The following is an 18,897-nucleotide window of genomic DNA, read 5'->3' on the forward strand; positions in this document are numbered from 1 at the left end:
AATACAGTCTGCAGGGATACAGTCCATAAGCACACATGATTGTATTATTTATGTTAAAAAAAAAAAAAAAAAAAAATTTTTTTTTTTATTTTTTTAAATACACCCTCCCACCCCCCACCGGTCCGTGGGACAAATTTTCAAGCGTTGACCGGTCCGCAGCTACAAAAAGGTTGGGGACCACTGCTATAGGACACATGAAAAGTTCACCTTTCACAAACCAGCTTCCTTTTTTTATTTTTTTTATTTTTTATTTATATTTATTCTGGGTGTATATTTACTATCTGCCTATGTTGAGAAGAAAGTGATGTAATAATATATTTTCCATTTGTGACTGTACCTTTAATTTATGTAGGACCTGGGGGGTGGGGGGGTTTGTGTGTATGGGGTATGTGTTGGGTTGCTGTTCTTGGAAGTGGGTGCGGAAAAAAAAAAGGGAAAATGTGATTACTGTTCTATTGTATATTGTAATACCTGTCAAATTCAATAAAAACATTTATTAAAAAAAAATAAAAAAAATAATGCATTTTATGACTTCAATAATAAATATGGCAGTGCCATGTTGGCATTTTTTTCCATAACTTGAGTTGATTTATTTTGGAAAACCTTCTTGTATTGTTTAATGCAGTGGTCCCCAACCATCGGGCCGCGGAAGAAATTATTATTATTATTTTATTTAATTTTTTAAAAATTAAATCAACATAAAAAACACAATATATACATTATATATCAATATAGATTAATACAGTCTGCAGGGATACAGTCCGTAAGCACACATGATTGTATTTCTTTATGAAAAAAAATAAAATAAATGTTTGATTTTTTTTGGGACACATTTTCAAGCGTTGACCGGTCCGCAGCTACAAAAAGGTTGGGGACCCCTGGTTTAATGCATCCAGCGGGGCATCACAACAAAATTAGGCATAATAATGTGTTCATTCCACGACTGTATATATCGGTATCGGTTGATATCGGAATCTGTAATTAAGAGTTGGACAATATCGGAATATTGGATATCGGCAAAAAAGCCATTATCGGACATCTCTAATGATTACTTTAAAAAAGCAGTTTTATACTTATGAGTAGGGATGTCCGATAATGGCTTTTTGCCGATATCCGATATTCCGATATTGTCCAACTCTTTAATTACCGATACCGATATCAACCGATACCGATATCAACCGATGTATGCAGTCGTGGAATTAACACATTATTATGCCTAATTTGGACAACCATGTATGGTGAAGATAAGGTACTTTTTAAAAATAATAATAAAATAAGATAACTAAATTAAAAACATTTTCTTGAATAAAAAAGAAAGTAAAACAATATAAAAACAGTTACATAGAAACTAGTAATTAATGACAATTAGTAAAATTAACTGTTAAAGGTTAGTACTATTAGTGGAGCAGCAGCACGCACAATCATGTGTGCTTACGGACTGTATCCCTTGCAGACTGTATTGATACATATTGATATATAATGTAGGAACCACAATATTAATAACAGAAAGAAATGGGGGAGGGAGGTTTTTTGGGTTGGTGCACTAATTGTAAGTGTATCTTGTGTTTTTTATGTTGATTTAATAAAAAAAAAACAAAAAAAAACGATACAGATAATAAAAAAACCGATACCGATCATTTCTGATATTACATTTTAACGCATTTATCGACATCCCTACTTGTGAGTGTTGATGACACAGCTTTGCAACAGTTGATATTCTAGTTTCAAGCATGTTTTACTCAATATAGCTCATCAAATCTCAGCAACAAGCTGTAATATCTTACTGAGATCATTTAGGACCAAAACACTTAAAATAAGTAAAACACTCTAACATAAAATCTGCTTAGTGAGAAGAATGATCTTATCAGACAGAAAATAAGCAAATATCACCCTTATTTGAGATATTTCATCTTACTTAGATTTCAGTTTTTGCAGTGATTCACTGAGGTTAACATTAGACAGAAGACTAAAAACAACAATCCTGGAGGGACTGATTACTACATTCCAACAACAATAGAAGCAGCACACGGTGTCACGATGAAGCTGCAGGACACATTTCATTGCAGGAGTGTGAGTGCCAGGAAAAGAGAAGAAGATGGGAGAGGAGAGGGAAGGGAAATGTCCCCTGGTGCAATGATACTATTTACCCAGCAGTGCTCAAAGGGCCTCCGTGGAGACCCTCCTCCTCACAAACTGCAGCTGAGGGGGAGTCAGAACCTCCTTGTGGACTTGATGGCGTTACGGACACACACACACAAAAAAAAAGGACATTTCCGCTCACCTGTAGCCGTCGATGCAGCTGGCGTTGATGTAGTCGGAGCCCTCCACGCCGCGGATGGGCTGCAGGCAGACGCGGGTTGACTCGAAAGGCATGATGTTGACCAGGCGGTTCTTGAACTTGTTGCACGGCAGGTTGGCACTGATGAAGCGAGACGTGTGGGCCTTGGAGTTGGCCAGGCGCTGAGGACGAAGGACACGTGGCGTGAAGACAGGAACGTTTCAAAGGGTTTGTTGGCGACCACGTTCACTTTTGATGAAGCTCCAATCAACACCAAGGTGTATGGTCTCTCACTATTATGTTAGATCCACTATGGACTGGACTCTCACACTATTATGTTAGATCCACTATGGACTGGACTCTCTCACTATTATGTTAGATCCACTATGGACTGGACTCTCTCACTATTATGTTAGATCCACTATGGACTGGACTCTCACTATTACGTTAGATCCACTATGGACTGGACTCTCTCACTATTATGTTAGATCCACTATGGACTGGACTCTCTCACTATTATGTTAGATCCACTATGGACTGGACTCTCTCACTATTATGTTAGATCCACTATGGACTGGACTCTCACACTATTAACTAGATCCACTATGGACTGGACTCTCACTATTATGTTAGATCCACTATGGACTGGACTCTCACTATTATGTTAGATCCACTATGGACTGGACTCTCACACTATTAACTAGATCCACTATGGACTGGACTCTCACTATTATGTTAGATCCACTATGGACTGGACTCTCACACTATTATGTTAGATCCACTATGGACTGGACTCTCACACTATTATGTTAGATCCACTATGGACTGGACTCTCACACTATTAACTAGATCCACTATGGACTGGACTCTCACTATTATGTTAGATCCACTATGGACTGGACTCTCACACTATTATGTTAGATCCACTATGGACTGGACTCTCACACTATTATGTTAGATCCACTATGGACTGGACTCTCACACTATTATGTTAGATCCACTATGGACTGGACTCTCACACTATTATGTTGGATCCACTATGGACTGGACTCTCACACTATTATGCTAGATCCACTATGGACTGGACTCTCACACTATTATGTTAGATCCACTATGGACTGGACTCTCACTATTATGTTAGATCCACTATGGACTGGACTCTCACAATATTATGTTAGATCCACTATGGACTGGACTCTCACACTATTATGCTAGATCCACTATGGACTGGACTCTCACACTATTATGTTAGATCCACTATGGACTGGACTCTCACACTATTATGCTAGATCCACTATGGACTGGACTCTCACACTATTATGCTAGATCCACTATGGACTGGACTCTCACACTATTATGTTAGATCCACTATGGACTGGACTCTCTCACTATTATGCTAGATCCACTATGGACTGGACTCTCACACTATTATGTTAGATCCACTATGGACTGGACTCTCACACTATTATGCTAGATCCACTATGGACTGGACTCTCACACTATTATGCTAGATCCACTATGGACTGGACTCTCACACTATTATGTTAGATCCACTATGGACTGGACTCTCACACTATTATGCTAGATCCACTATGGACTGGACTCTCACACTATTATGCTAGATCCACTATGGACTGGACTCTCACACTATTATGTTAGATCCACTATGGACTGGACTCTCACACTATTATGCTAGATCCACTATGGACTGGACTCTCACACTATTATGTTAGATCCACTATGGACTGGACTCTCACACTATTATGTTAGATCCACTATGGACTGGACTCTCACACTATTATGTTAGATCCACTATGGACTGGACTCTCACACTATTAACTAGATCCACTATGGACTGGACTCTCACTATTATGTTAGATCCACTATGGACTGGACTCTCACACTATTATGTTAGATCCACTATGGACTGGACTCTCACACTATTATGTTAGATCCACTATGGACTGGACTCTCACTATTATGTTAGATCCACTATGGACTGGACTCTCACAATATTATGTTAGATCCACTATGGACTGGACTCTCACACTATTATGCTAGATCCACTATGGACTGGACTCTCACACTATTATGCTAGATCCACTATGGACTGGACTATCACACTATTATGCTAGATCCACTATGGACTGGACTCTCACACTATTATGTTAGATCCACTATGGACTGGACTCTCACACTATTAACTAGATCCACTATGGACTGGACTCTCACACTATTATGCTAGATCCACTATGGACTGGACTCTCAAACTATTATGTTAGATCCACTATGGACTGGACTCTCACAATATTATGCTAGATCCACTATGGACTGGACTCTCACACTATTATGTTAGATCCACTATGGACTGGACTTTCACACTATTATGTTAAATCCACTATGGACTGGACTCTCACACTATTATGTTAGATCCACTATGGACTGGACTCTCACACTATTATGTTAGATCCACTATGGACTGGACTATCACACTATTATGTTAGATCCACTATGGACTGGACTCTCACACTATTATGTTAGATCCACTATGGACTGGACTCTCACACTATTATGTTAGATCTACTATGGACTGGACTTTCACAATATTATGTTAGATCCACTATGGACTGGACTCTCACTATTATGTTAGATCCACTATGGACTGGACTCTCACACTATTATGTTAGATCCACTATGGACTGGACTCTCACACTATTATGTTAGATCCACTATGGACTGGACTCTCACACTATTATGTTAGATCCACTATGGACTGGACTCTCACTATTATGTTAGATCCACTATGGACTGGACTCTCACACTATTATGTTAGATCCACTTTGGACTGGACTCTCACACTATTATGTTAGATCCACTTTGGACACCATGACAAATGACAAATCACAGTCTTGTGTTTGTAAGTAAGCCTCCAGATAGACAGGGGGCAGTAGTGTGCACTTTGAACTTCCCAATGACCGCCCGTCACATATTACAAACATGTTTTTCCTTTGTGTGCAATTCATCTTTTCACGCGGGAATTAGCGCGTGTTTATTCCGACGCATTTGTATTGTCAACAAAGAGCGCCATTGGAAGCACGTTGGCGCCGGTTTTGGACAGCAGATGGACACGCAGGTGTGTGTGCGCACGGTCCAGCTATGCCAGCAGTGTGTGTGTGAGTGTGTGTGTGTGTATAAGTGTGTTGCAACACCCACACACACTCATTTTCGCCATCTTTCTCTGGCCGAGGCTATTATCGCTTCCAAACACAATGCATCATGGTTACGCGAGGGCGCTGGGAGGAAAAGTGTGTAATGACATCACAAGGTGGGCAGCAGGTGAGTACGTGCGTGTCACCTTGAACACCAGCTGTGTCGGCGCAGAGGTAAATACGTTCCGAGGCTACATGAGGCGCCACGAGGCGACAATGTGTGTCAGAATAATTGTATCTAAGTTATCACAAAACTTTTGTGCTCCTGGTGAGAGGACAAAAGCTGTCTTTGATCCTACCAAACAAAAGGGTGGTAAAACTCCACTGTGTAGGATGGGGAGCGACATGAGGGTTCTGTTTCTTTCATGTATTGTAATCCACAGAAAGATTTTGTCTTGACCCGAGAACTACAAAGCGGAGAGGAAGCAGGACCAGACTCCCCTCCAAGCGACCTTTTCTTTGAACTGTTCTGTAACCAAAGGCGATGGCTGTTTACGACCCCCCCTCCCTTAGAAACAGCTGTTGCCAAGTAATCAGGGAAAGTCCAAATAAAAGAGGAGGCGTACAATCTTTCGTCAGAGTGTGGTGGAACTGTGCAAAGAGTACAGTCCAGGCGTTTCTCCTCATTGAGCCAAATTTAATTCTGTCTCTGTTTAATTCCTTGCTTCTTGTCTTGTTTAATAGATGTCATCAGTGTTTGAACCTGACATCAACAAAGTTGATATGTCACTTGTTAAAGAAGTGATGGATTGTGTCCTGAAGCTGTTCACTTATATATGTAATACATCTTTATCAACTGGAACTTTTCCTGACAAAATGAAAATTGCTAAAGTTATTCCGATTTATAAAAATGGTGATAAACATATGGTCTCAAATTATAGACCGGTGTCTCTACTATCTCAATTTGCAAAAATTCTGTAGGATGGGGAGCAACATGAAGGTGTTCTGTTTCTTTGATGTATTGTAATCCACAGAAAGATTTTGTCTTGACCCGAGAACTACAAAGCGGAGAGGAAGCAGGACCAGACTCCCCTCCAGGCGACCTTTTCTTTTAACTGTTCTGTAACCAAAGGCGATGGCTGTTTACGACCCCCCCTCCCTTAGAAACAGCTGTTGCCATGTAATCAGGGAAAGTCCAAATAAAAAAGGAGGAGTACAATCTTTCGTCAGAGTGTGGTGGAACTGTGCAAAGAGTACAGTCCAGGCGTTTCTCCTCATTTAGCCAAATTTAATTGTCTCTCTGTTTAATTCCTTGCTTCTTGTCTTGTTGAATAGATGTCATCAGTGTTTGAAGCTGACATCAACAACGTGGATATGTCACTTGTTAAAGAAGTAATGGATTGTGTCCTGAAGCTGTTCACTTATATATGTAATACATCTTTATCAAATGGAACTTTTCCTGACAAAATGAAAATTGCTAAAGTTATTCCAATTTATAAAAATGGTGATAAACATATGGTTTACTATCTCAATTTGCAAAAAATCTGTAGGATGGGGAGCAACATCAAGGTGTTCTGTTTCTTTGATGTATTGTAATCCACAGAAAGATTTTGTCTTGACCCGAGAACTACAAAGCGGAGAGGAAGCAGGACCAGACTCCCCTCCAGGCGACCTTTTCTTTGAACTGTTTTACGACCTTTTCTATGAACTGTTCTGTAACCAAAGGCGATGGCTGTTTACGACCCCCCCTCCCTTAGAAACAGCTGTTGCCATGTAATCAGGGAAAGTCCAAATAAAATCTTTCGTCAGAGCGTGGTGGAACTGTTCAAAGAGTACAGTCCAAACGTTTCTCCTCATTGAGCCAAATTTAATTCTGTCTCTGTTTAATTCCTTGCTTCTTGTCTTGTTTAATAGATGTCATCAGTGTTTGAACCTGACAATGTGCAACTGCGATTTTGCCGCATTCCCCGAACGGACGCGTCTCTCCTCACCTTGAACTCCAGCTCCATGGCGGTGACCGTCTCGCCGGACGGCGGCTGCGTCAGTTTCTGGATGTGGGCGTAGAGGTTGCGCGCCGGCACCTCCGTGTTGCCGCAGGTGGCCGCCTCCAGCAGGGCCTCGTGGATGAAGATGTACTGGTCCTCGGTTTGCACCATGTAGTTCCTCTGGGCCCGCATGCATGTCACGTGGCCGTAAATGTCCACCGACTTCTCGTGCTTCATGCGCTCCAGCATCGCATCGATGACGATGAAGCAGCCCGTCCTGCCGACGCCGGCGCTACACGTAGGACAGAAATATTAATAATAATAACAATAACAATAACAACTTATTTTTCTCATCATCAATGTGTCTCGCTTTCTAGATATTTGACCTGATGCTCTTTACTACAGTATTTTGTAAGAATACATTCTCATTTTACAAATAAATCCAGTAACCAGGACGTAGCACACGAACATTCAGACAAACAAAACCTGTGTTTCAGTTTTTCTACAGCATCTGATGTTAGAAAACAGGTGTGTGGACTTAGTTGTGACTCCCACCTGCAGTGGACCACCATGGGCCCGGCATCCGGAGGATTGCAGGCCTTGACGCGCCTCAGGAAGGCCAGGATGGGAGTGGGATACTCAGGGACTCCGTGGTCCGGCCAGGCCATGAACTGGAACTGCCGCATCTCTCGTTTCTCACTGGAGCCGTTCTGCAAGAGATTTCCTCGGAGTGACTACACGCTGCACCAAGTGTGCTGCTTGACGGATCACGCTCGGCTGAAATATTCCAACACTTTAAGGTCAAAGTGTTCCGGTGACACTGGAGCCCACGTTCATTTGAAAAGCACCAGCGATTTAATTGTCACACGTTCTCGCTATTCCAACAAAAAGTCTTGATTGGAGTCACGGCCGTGATAATGCGCTCTGCTTTCGCCGCGAAGCTCTGGGTGCAGATAACGTGGATGCATTTTAAGTGGAAACCCCCGCGCAGTTTCCCGGGGAAAAGGTTTGGCGACATTGTCTTTGTTGCTGATTGAATTGGAGAAACTTCTCCGGCTTTGGATTGGATTTAATTAGCGGAGTTAATAGCGTTTGAAAAAAGACGAATGGAAGTGACACAGCGCCGTCCCTGCACTGAAATATAGAATCCAACAGACAAAGAACAGGAATAAACTCTTGGAAGAACCAAACAAACAAAGAACGGAGGAACTCTCAGAAGAATCCAACAAAGAAAAAAACAGGAGGAAACTGTTGGAATAATCCAACAAACAAAAATATTGGAAAAATCCAACAAAGAACTCTTGGAAGACTTGCTTAGGTCACTGCCCTGACATCCTGTTGCTCAGGGAATAGACTTTAAAACAGTTTGTGTACAAGTCTGTTCATGGTCTAGTGCCGAAATACACCTCTGACAGGTTCGAACCATCTCGGGCTCTGAGAACCTCTTGGAGCCTCCTGCTGGTGCCCAGAATCAGGACGAAACTGTCATGACCCGTGGTCCGAATCATGTTTTGGTTATGTTCTGTTAGTTTTGGACTCCCTGAGTTCCTGTTTTGTGCACTCCTGGGTTTATTTTGGTCACCATGGGGATTAATTGCGTTCACCTGCCTCTGGTTAGTGGTCCCACGCTCAGCTGCTGTCAACCACTAATCAGAGAGCTATTTATTCACCTTGCTCACCACGCTCAGTCTGGCCTCATTGTTTGCTACATGCACCTGTTACGTGAGTTTTGCATTGTGAAATATAGAATCCAACAGCCACAGAACAGGAAGAAACTCTTGGAAGAACCAAACAAACAGAGCGGAGGAAACTTGTGGAACAATCAAATGAACCAAAAACGGAGGAACTCTCAGAAGAATCCAACAAAGAAAAAAACAGGAGGAAACTGTTGGAATAATCCACCAAACAAAAATATTGGAAAAATCCAACAAAGAACTCTTGGAAGACTTGTTTAGGTCACTGCCCTGACACCCTGTTGCTCAGGGAATAGACTTTAAAACAGCTTGTGTACAAGTCTGTTCAAGGTCTAGCGCCGAAATACACCTCTGACAGGTTTGAACCATCTCGGGCTCTGAGAACCTCTTGGAGCCTCCTGCTGGTGCCCAGAATCAGGACGAAACTGTCATGATCCGGATCATGTTTTGGTTATGTTCTGTTAGTTTTGGACTCCCTGAGTTCCTGTTTTGTGCACTCCTGGGTTTATTTTGGTCACCATGGGGATTAATTGGGTTCACCTGCCTCTGGTTAGTGGTCCCACGCTCAGCTGCTGTCAACCACTAATCAGAGAGCTATTTATTCACCTTGCTCACCACGCTCAGTCTGGCCTCATTGTTTGCTACATGCACCTGTTACGTGAGTTTTGCCTTGTCTCTAGTTTATGCTAAGTGTTTGCTTCATGCCATGTCGACGTAAGATTTGTTTGTTTCATGCCACAGTTTCGTGAGTATTCCCTGTCCATAGTCTATGCTAAGTATTTGCTTTAGCTTCGAGTGCGATGAGGCACGTTGTTCTGTCGGCTCGTTTTCTGTTTTTTGTAATACTTTGATATTTTGAGGAATAAATCATGTTCCAACCTGCACGCCATGTCCGGAGTGGTCCGCCTGCATTTTGGGAGAACGGACCTCGCAGTAAGCTGCGAAAACCCCGTTGTGACAGAAACTGTGTTTGAGTTTTATGCTGCTGAAATCTGGAACTGTCTTTCAGAAGGTCTGAGACAGTCCTGGTTCGTGTGTTCAATAAATAACACTATTTGTGATTAACGCATGCTTTTGTATAATTTGACAAGGTTTGCAACTGCTGAATCAGAATCAGAATAGTTTTTATAGCCATTGTTTGAGAACGGGTTCACAAACTAGGAATTTTACTTGGTGAAATGGTGCAACATAAAACACATACAACACAGAATAGAATAACATGAGCTGTATCTGAGCTATCAGATCTTGTTATTGTAAACTGAAGTAAAGTAGGTTAAATAGAATTCTGGTTGTACGGTATTATTATCGGCGGTCCCTCGAACAAGTATGACTATCCTCCTGGTAGGGGTGCATCCCTTTATGGAGGATGCCTGTGCGTGACTTTGTTTTACGTGGGGAGACTGGTGCACAGACAGTCACCACACGATCCTTGACAGAATCGGGTCGGGGTCCAGTGGCATGGAGTCCAAGACGACTGGGGACCCTTTGCTACTGCAGCCTTCTTCCGCCATCGCAGCCGTTGTGGTAGTTCTTAAAAACTACCGTCTTCCGCCTGCTTCGCCGTTGAGGTCTTCACCGTACCCCTGGCTAGGGGGCAGTCAGGTACTAGGCCTTTGCCAAGGGCCACCTGGGGTAACAGTAGTAAAGGGGTAGACCCTATAGAGGAGCCTCCACTGCCGGATGCACTTTAACGTCATGCCCAGGACTACGGTACGGTATACCGGTATTAGTATAGTACCGCGATACTGATGAATCATAGTCTGTACTATATCGCCCCTGAAAAGTACCGGTGGCAAGTAGATTAATAGTTAATTCTCTACCACTTGTCCTTAATAATTTTGACAAAATAATGGAATGGAAAATGACACAATATGTTACTGCATATGTCAGCAGCTAAATTAGGAGTCTTTGTTTGTTTACTTACTACTAAAAGACAAGTTGACTTGTATGTTCACTATTTTATTTAAGGACAAACTTGCAATTAGAAACATATGTTTAATGTCCCCTAAGATATTTTTGTTAAAATAAAGCCGATAATGCAATTTTTTCTGGTCCCCTTTATTTAGAAAAGTACCGAAAAGTATCGAAATCTTTTTGATACCGGTATCAAAATATTGGTATTCTGGAATACTGTACTGTGGCGCTGGCTGTTGGTGCTGAGGGAGAGCACCTTCGGGCAGGGGAGGGGCATGTGCTGACGGCGAGACACAGCTGGCAGGTGATTAGATTTCACAGGTGGTACGTGTTAATCTAATCATCTGTTGTCTTTAGCAGTGAGCGGCCGGGTGCAGGAGGAAGAGGAGGATTGGAGCGACTGAAAAGTCTGAAGGAACGCAGCTATTGGAGAGCTTTAAAAACCCACTAAACCTTGTCAACTCTGCGCAACTGGCTTCCAGCGTGTGGATCTGTGAGACCGCAAGTGTTAGAATAATTGTTTCTAAATTGTCACAAAAAACTTGAAAATGAGTTCCAGGCAAAAGGACAGGGGCTGTCTTTGAGGCCTACCAAAAGTAAGGCTCGTAAAACTCCACCGTGTAAGGGGGAGAGCCACATGAAGGGTGTTCTGTTTTCTCTCATGTATGGTAATCAACAGAAGGATGTTGTTCTCGCCCAACGACTTCAAAGAGGAGAGATGACAGGATCTGCCCAATTTCCAGACTAACTCTTTTTGAACTATTTTTTATGGACCTCTTTTTGAACTATTTTACGAACTCTTTTTGAACTGACCTTTTCTGTGAATTGTTTACGACCTTTTCTGTGAACTTTTTGCGACCTTTGTCCTTTGGAAACAGCCGTGGCCATGTGGTCGGGGAGGGTCCAAAATAAAAGAAGGAGGCATACTGGAGATTGTAGAAGGATACAATGTCCGGGCGACTCTCCTCAATATATTGAGTCCAAATTGAATTCTGTCTCTGTTTAATTCTTTGCCTCTTGTCTTGTTTAATAGATGTCATCAGTGTTTGAACCTGACAGCAAGTACACAACGCTTACATGTACAAATTAAGATGATTAATTTGTGTTAATAATTGAGTGGGCCCTAAGATCAAAACGGTAAAGATCGTATAGTTTGAAATTCAATGAAAAAAACATGCCTCTAAAGTTGCAAAACCCATCAGAAATGATTTTTGCGACACCTAATCATACTTGTGACTAGGGATGATGTTCGAAACCGGTTCTCCCGGTTGTTCGATAAGAAAAGAACCGATTCCATGGACTCGAATCCCTTTTTGAGAACCGGTTCCCGTTATCGAGGCCACTATAGTAAAGAAAAAGAGTTGGTTCTTTATTCGAAATCCCTGGGAACGAATCCCTTCCCACAGGAAATGCCCTGTGGGACGGCAATGTTATGCCCATTTGATTGTAGACTCTTACTGACACCTTGTGGCGATATGAAAATACTATGCGTCATTAGTTTGGGCACTTCCGGGTTGGCGACGTCAGTTCAGTTCATGAGACAATTGAGAAGTAGACAAGTTGTGTTAGCTCTTACAAGCCTTGGAAAAGATAAGTCTGTAAGTAAACTGTTTAACTTGTTTATGTAACTCAATATTAAGGTGGAAAGTGGTTAAATTTGATAGTAAGATGTTTATTGAAAAACGATTTTTGTGCACTGTTTCAATGGATGTTTTGAGGACTTAAAATGACTGCCAGTCGTATATTTCCACCATCGAAATAGTTTCAACACTCAGAAGTATTTGTTTGATGATAGTACTGTATATTTGTGTGAAGCTAATATTTACATGTTGTGTATTAAATTTCAGTATGTTAATTGAATCACATAGCTTATACATTTGTCATTGTGTGTATTTCAGTTTAAAAAATAAAAAATAACAGTCCAGTGCAAGACAAACGTAAAGATAGGAAAAGACAAAGCAAGATCAACAACAAAAAAGAGCCTAAATGGATTAATCTGCTTTGGAATTTTATTAGACGTCTTGGATTGTTTGTTAGCTGTCTGTCTGTGTGTGTAGTTAGTATGTTCCAATAGCAGCAGAAGTGCACTTTTTGGAGAGCTGTATTATTTTCAGATTTGTGCTCAAGGGACTGATTTTATTTAACACTATATTATTATTTATACACCTTTAGTGATCACAGAGACAGGTTGTTTTTGTGTTACTGTAATATATTTGTTTTTCTGAAAAATCCCACTTAATATACTTTGGGTAACAACAGTCAATATTTTTTTTTTTTTTTTTTTTTTTTTAGGGGGGTAACAGTCAATATTTTTTTATTTTATTTTTTTCTTATAAAATAAAAGTGAGCTTTTGTTAAACCAAATATTGTGTTTTTTTCCATATACAACAACCTATCTGGAATCGATAAGAGAATCGATAAGGAATCGGTTCGATAAGAGGATTCGATAATGGGCTCGAACTCGATAATTTCTTATCAAACATCATCCCTACTTGTGACCAAGTACAAATTGGAACTCTTTGAAGTAAAACAAAACTCAGTGGAGTCAAACACGGTGGTAATGTTGAGCTTTTGGGCTATCTACATTGAAGAGTTGATTACCTTGTAGAGCGCGAAAGTGCGCACGCTGTAAGTGGCCAACTCCACCGTGTCCAGCATGGTGACCTGGATCATCCCGTAGGTCTCGGTTCCTCGCGACGGCCAATACTGGTCGCACTTCACCTGGCGGGTCAACAGAAAGAGGAGGCGAGCTGTCAGAAGCGAGTGCGGCTTGCAGAAAGCGCGGCGCTTATTAACGGGGAGGGAACGTCGGAGGGGTCGCAGCGGGGTCTCATTAAAAGATGAAGCGGCCACCACGTCCACGTGAAGCACACTTGAAAAAGGCCACTTTGTCTTTTCGCAGCCTCTGATCATTCCCCGTGAGCTCCTTGCCAGGTGGCCTGATGGCAATTATTACACAGGAAGTGAAAATATGGACAGCTTGTGAGAAGACTTTGTGTGTATTTGTGAGCGCCTGCCATTGTTTGATGCGCTTTTTCAACACCAAACTCATCCAAACATGCCTTTTTGCACATTATTGTACAAAACACTACAATGTACCCCACCGGGCATCCTGCATTGTTTAGGTACAGTACCTGTCAAAATTAAACACTTTATTACTGCTACAAAGACATATATAGATTATTTCAGTTGTTGTGTGTATGATTGAATGTAAAAAAAATTCAAAAATAAATACTGAAAATAAAGAAGTAATAGTATTGTAATTATAGATAAATAATACATTAATAAATAATAGCATTATTTATTATTTTTAAATATGTATTTATATAACCTGATTGGACTGGACTCTCACAATATTATGTTAGATCCACTATGGACTGGACCAGGGGTCACCAACGCGGTGCCCGCGGGCACCAGGTAGCCCGTAAGGACCAGATGAGTAGCCCGCTGGCCTGTTCTAAAAATAGCTCAAATAGCAGCACTTACCAGTGAGCTGCCTCTATTTTTTAAATTGTATTTATTTACTAGCAAGCTGGTCTCGCTTTGCTCTACATTTTTAATTCTAAGAGAGACAAAACTCAAATAGAATTTGAAAATCCAAGAAAATATTTTAAAGACTTGGTCTTCACTTGTTTAAATAAATTCATTAATTTTTTTTACTTTGCTTCTTATAACTTTCAGAAAGACAATTTTAGAGAAAAAATACAACCTTAAAAATTATTTTAGGATTTTTAAACACATATACCTTTTTACCTTTTAAATTCCTTCGTCTTCTTTCCTGACAATTTAAATCAATGTTCAAGTAATTTTTTTTTTTTATTGTAAAGAATAATAAATACATTTTAATTTAATTCTTCAATTTAGCTTCTGTTTTTTCGACGAAGAATATTTGTGAAATATTTCTTCAAACTTATTATGATTAAAATTCAAAAAAATTATTCTGGCAAACCTAGAAAATCCGTAGAATCAAATTTAAATCTTATTTCAAAGTCTTTTGAATTTCTTTTAAAAATTTTGTTCTGGAAAATCTAGAAGAAATAATGATTTGTTAGAAATATAGCTTGGTCCAATTTGTTATATATTCTAACAAAGTGCAGATTGGATTTTAACCTATTTAAAACATGTCATCAAAATTCTAAAATTAGTCTTAATCAGGAAAAATTACTAATGATGTTCCATAAATTATTTTTTTAATTTTTTCAAAAAGATTCGAATTAGCTAGTTTTTCTCTTCTTTTTTTCGGTTGAATTTTGAATTTTAAAGAGTCGAAATTGAAGATAAACTATGTTTCAAAATGTAATTGTCATTTTTTTTCGTGTTTTCTCCTCTTTTAAACCATTCAATTAAGTGTAAATATCATTCATTATTAATAATAACATAGAGTTAAAGGTAAATTGAGCAAATTGGCTATTTCTAGCAATTTATTTAAGTGTGTATCAAACTGCTAGCCCTTCGCATTAATCAGTACCCAAGAAGTAGCTCTTGCTTTCAAAAAGGTTGGTGACCCCTGGACTGGACTATCACTATTATGTTAGATCCACTATGGACTGGACTATCACTATTATGTTAGATCCACTATGGACTGGACTCTCACACTATTATGTTAGATCCACTATGGACTGGACTATCACTATTATGTTAGATCCACTATGGACTGGACTCTCACTATTATGTTAGATCCACTATGGACTGGACTCTCACACTATTATGTTAGATCCACTATGGACTGGACTCTCACACTATTATGTTAGATCCACTATGGACTGGACTATCACTATTATGTTAGATCCACTATGGACTGGACTCTCACACTATTATGTTAGATCCACTATGGACTGGACTCTCACACTATTATGTTAGATCCACTATGGACTGGACTATCACTATTATGTTAGATCCACTATGGACTGGACTCTCACTATTATGTTAGATCCACTATGGACTGGACTCTCAGTATTATGTTAGATCCACTATGGACTGGACTCTCACACTATTATGTTAGATCCACTATGGACTGGACTATCACTATTATGTTAGATCCACTATGGACTGGACTCTCACTATTATGTTAGATCCACTATGGACTGGACTCTCACTATTATGTTAGATCCACTATGGACTGGACTCTCACTATTATGTTAGATCCACTATGGACTGGACTCTCACACTATTATGTTAGATCCACTATGGACTGGACTACACCGGTATGTTTTAGCACTTTCATGGCGAGTTTACTGACAGATATAAGTAAGAAGTTTACACTACTTTTTTTAAGAAATGGCAACAGAGGAGGATGAATGTCCCATAACAAGAAGATAGAGAAAAAGAAGAAGGTTATCGACTACGGTGTCGGCACGGACTGTAAAGGCGGACGCGTGTAATTTTTCAGGACTTATGGAGATCCCAAATACAGATCAGCAGGTACCAGAAGGTAAGAAAAGTTGCTTTTGGATAATATTGCGAAACAAAACACCAGATAATATGTCTTATTTTATACACACACCATAATAATACTGGTATGTTGAAGCACAGTACAACCCATCAAGCGGTGTGGCTTCATAGCTTACCAAAGTCCTACTAAAACATTTTGATAGATTCTTGAGCGCCGTGTGTAATGTTCTATATTCTCAACGGAACATATAAAATTTTCATGTTGTTAACTTGACTTATCTCGTGTGTGTGTGACTGCCATTATATTGCAGTCTACACGTATCTCTTATGTTTGACTGCCATCTACTGGTCACACTTATCACTACACCACGTACCAAATAAAATAGCTTCGAAGTCGGTAAGCAAAACCAGAATTATTCCTTACATCAGGCGCACCGGGTTGTAAGGGGCACTGTCCAGTTTTGAGAAAAATTTAAAATAAATTCAAGTGCGCCTTATAGTCTGGAAAATATGGTACGTTAATGGCTTAATTTCAGATTTTTATCAAATAAATGAACAATTCAATAAATTGACATTCGAAAACATCCATCCATTTTCTACCGCTTGTCCCTTTTAATTAATTGAAATTTAATGATTTATTTAATTTGCTTAATATTCATCACCCGGTGGGACGCAGTTATTTAGTCTGTCCTATGATTGTTGTTGATTATTATTGTTATGATTAACAACAGTATGTCCGATAATGGCTTTTTGCCGATATCCGATATCCGATATTCCGATATTGTCCAACTCTTTAATTACCGATACCGATATCAACCGATACCGATATCATCCGATACGATATATACAGTCGTGGAATTAACACATTATTATGCCTAATTTGGACAACCAAGTATGGTGAAGATAAGGTCTTTTTTTTTTTTAATTTATAAAATAAAATAAGATAAATAAATTAAAAACATTTTCTTGAATAAAAAAGAAAGTACAACAATATAAAAACAGTTACATAGAAAGTAGTAATGAATGAAAATGAGTAAAATTAACTGTTAAAGGTTAGTACTATTAGTGGACCAGCAGCACGCACAATCATGTGTGCTTACGGACTGTATCCCTTGCAGACTGTATTGATATATATTGATATATAATGTAGGAAGCAGAATATTAATAACAGAAAGAAACAACCCTTTTGTGTGAATGAGTGTAAATGGGGGAGGGAGGTTTTTTGGGTTGGTGCACTAATTGTAAGTGTATCTTGTGTTTTTTATGTGGATTTAATAAAAATAAAAAACGATACCGATACCGATAATAAAGAAACCAGTACCGATAATTCCCGATATTACATTTTAAAGCATTTATCGGCCGATAATATCGGCCTGCCGATGTTATCGGACATCTCTATTTAAAACGTGTCTGCAGATCAAATTCATATCAACAATGCCGTTGAGGTAACCCGAGGGGGAGCAGTAGGTCGACATATACCCCCATTATTTATTATTTACTTTTTAAATTATATATATCTCAATTCTGTACACTGCTGCTGGAAATTTTAATTTTCCTGAGGGAACTCTCCTGAAGGAATCAATAAAGTACTATCTATCCATCTATTGATACGGCAGCACTAAGCTGACTTTTGGATACTCCCTGTCTCCGCCTTGTGCCCGCAAATAGATGAACAACAAAATGCGGTGGGATTCTAAACGCCCTGAGATGATTTCATGTCGTCCCTTGGCGACAGGACAGGACATTGCAGGAAAAGAAAAGTCCATATGGATTAGCGGTCAGGACTGGAATGAATATCTGCAGTTTAAAGTCAGCCCTGGCATATGTCACCGTGCAGACACACAGCAGGTTGCAGCGTCATCTGTTTCCTCGCCTCACGTCATGCAGGACCGTGCACGCCTCACATCTACGCCATCAGTTCAGACGGTAAAAGACACAAATATGAACACCAACGCCTGAGCGCACGGCGGATTACTGCAAAATGTCGGCGTTTTACAAAAAGGCGCTCGGTGTGGAGGCACTGGTCAACATTAGGGCTGCAACAACTAATCGATTAAATCAATTAAAAACGATTATTAAAATAGTTACCGATTATTTTAGTCATCGATTCGTTGGATCTATGCTATGCGCAGTTTTTTTTTTTTTAACATTTTTTTTATTTTTTTTTTAAATAAACCTTTATTTATAAACTGCAACATGTACAAACAGATGAGAAACAATAATCAAAATAAGTATGGTGCCAGTATGCTGGTTTTTTTTCAATAAAATACTGGATAGGATAGAAATGTAGTTTGTCTCTTTTATCCGATTATTAATCGACTAATCGAAGTAATAATCGACAGATTAATCGATTATCAAATTAATCGTTAGTTGCAGCTAGGGCTGCAACAACTAATCGATTAAATCGATTAAAATCGATTATTAAAATAGTTGCCGATTAATTTAGTCATCGATTCGTTGGATCTATGCTATGCGCATGCGCAGTT

At 39.8% G+C, this 18,897-nt stretch overlaps 1 protein-coding gene across 14 annotated transcripts in view; it reads right to left on the reverse strand.

The window, feature by feature from the left end:
• LOC133631554 (receptor-type tyrosine-protein phosphatase F) overlaps nt 1-18,897 on the reverse strand; it is a 595,429-nt gene that overhangs the window by 15,852 nt on the left and 560,680 nt on the right. For all 14 annotated transcript variants that reach the window (XM_062023872.1, XM_062023869.1, XM_062023867.1 and 11 more), the window contains 4 exons: nt 13,622-13,741; nt 7,968-8,122; nt 7,419-7,704; nt 2,282-2,460 (listed from right to left, as the gene is read on the reverse strand). In XM_062023872.1, coding sequence (XP_061879856.1) covers nt 2,282-2,460; nt 7,419-7,704; nt 7,968-8,122; nt 13,622-13,741 — 740 coding nt within the window. The remainder of the gene's footprint in view (nt 1-2,281; nt 2,461-7,418; nt 7,705-7,967; nt 8,123-13,621; nt 13,742-18,897) is intronic.

The sequence above is a fragment of the Entelurus aequoreus genome, linkage group LG16 (genome assembly GCF_033978785.1).
Source record: "Entelurus aequoreus isolate RoL-2023_Sb linkage group LG16, RoL_Eaeq_v1.1, whole genome shotgun sequence".
NCBI lineage: Eukaryota > Metazoa > Chordata > Actinopteri > Syngnathiformes > Syngnathidae > Entelurus > Entelurus aequoreus.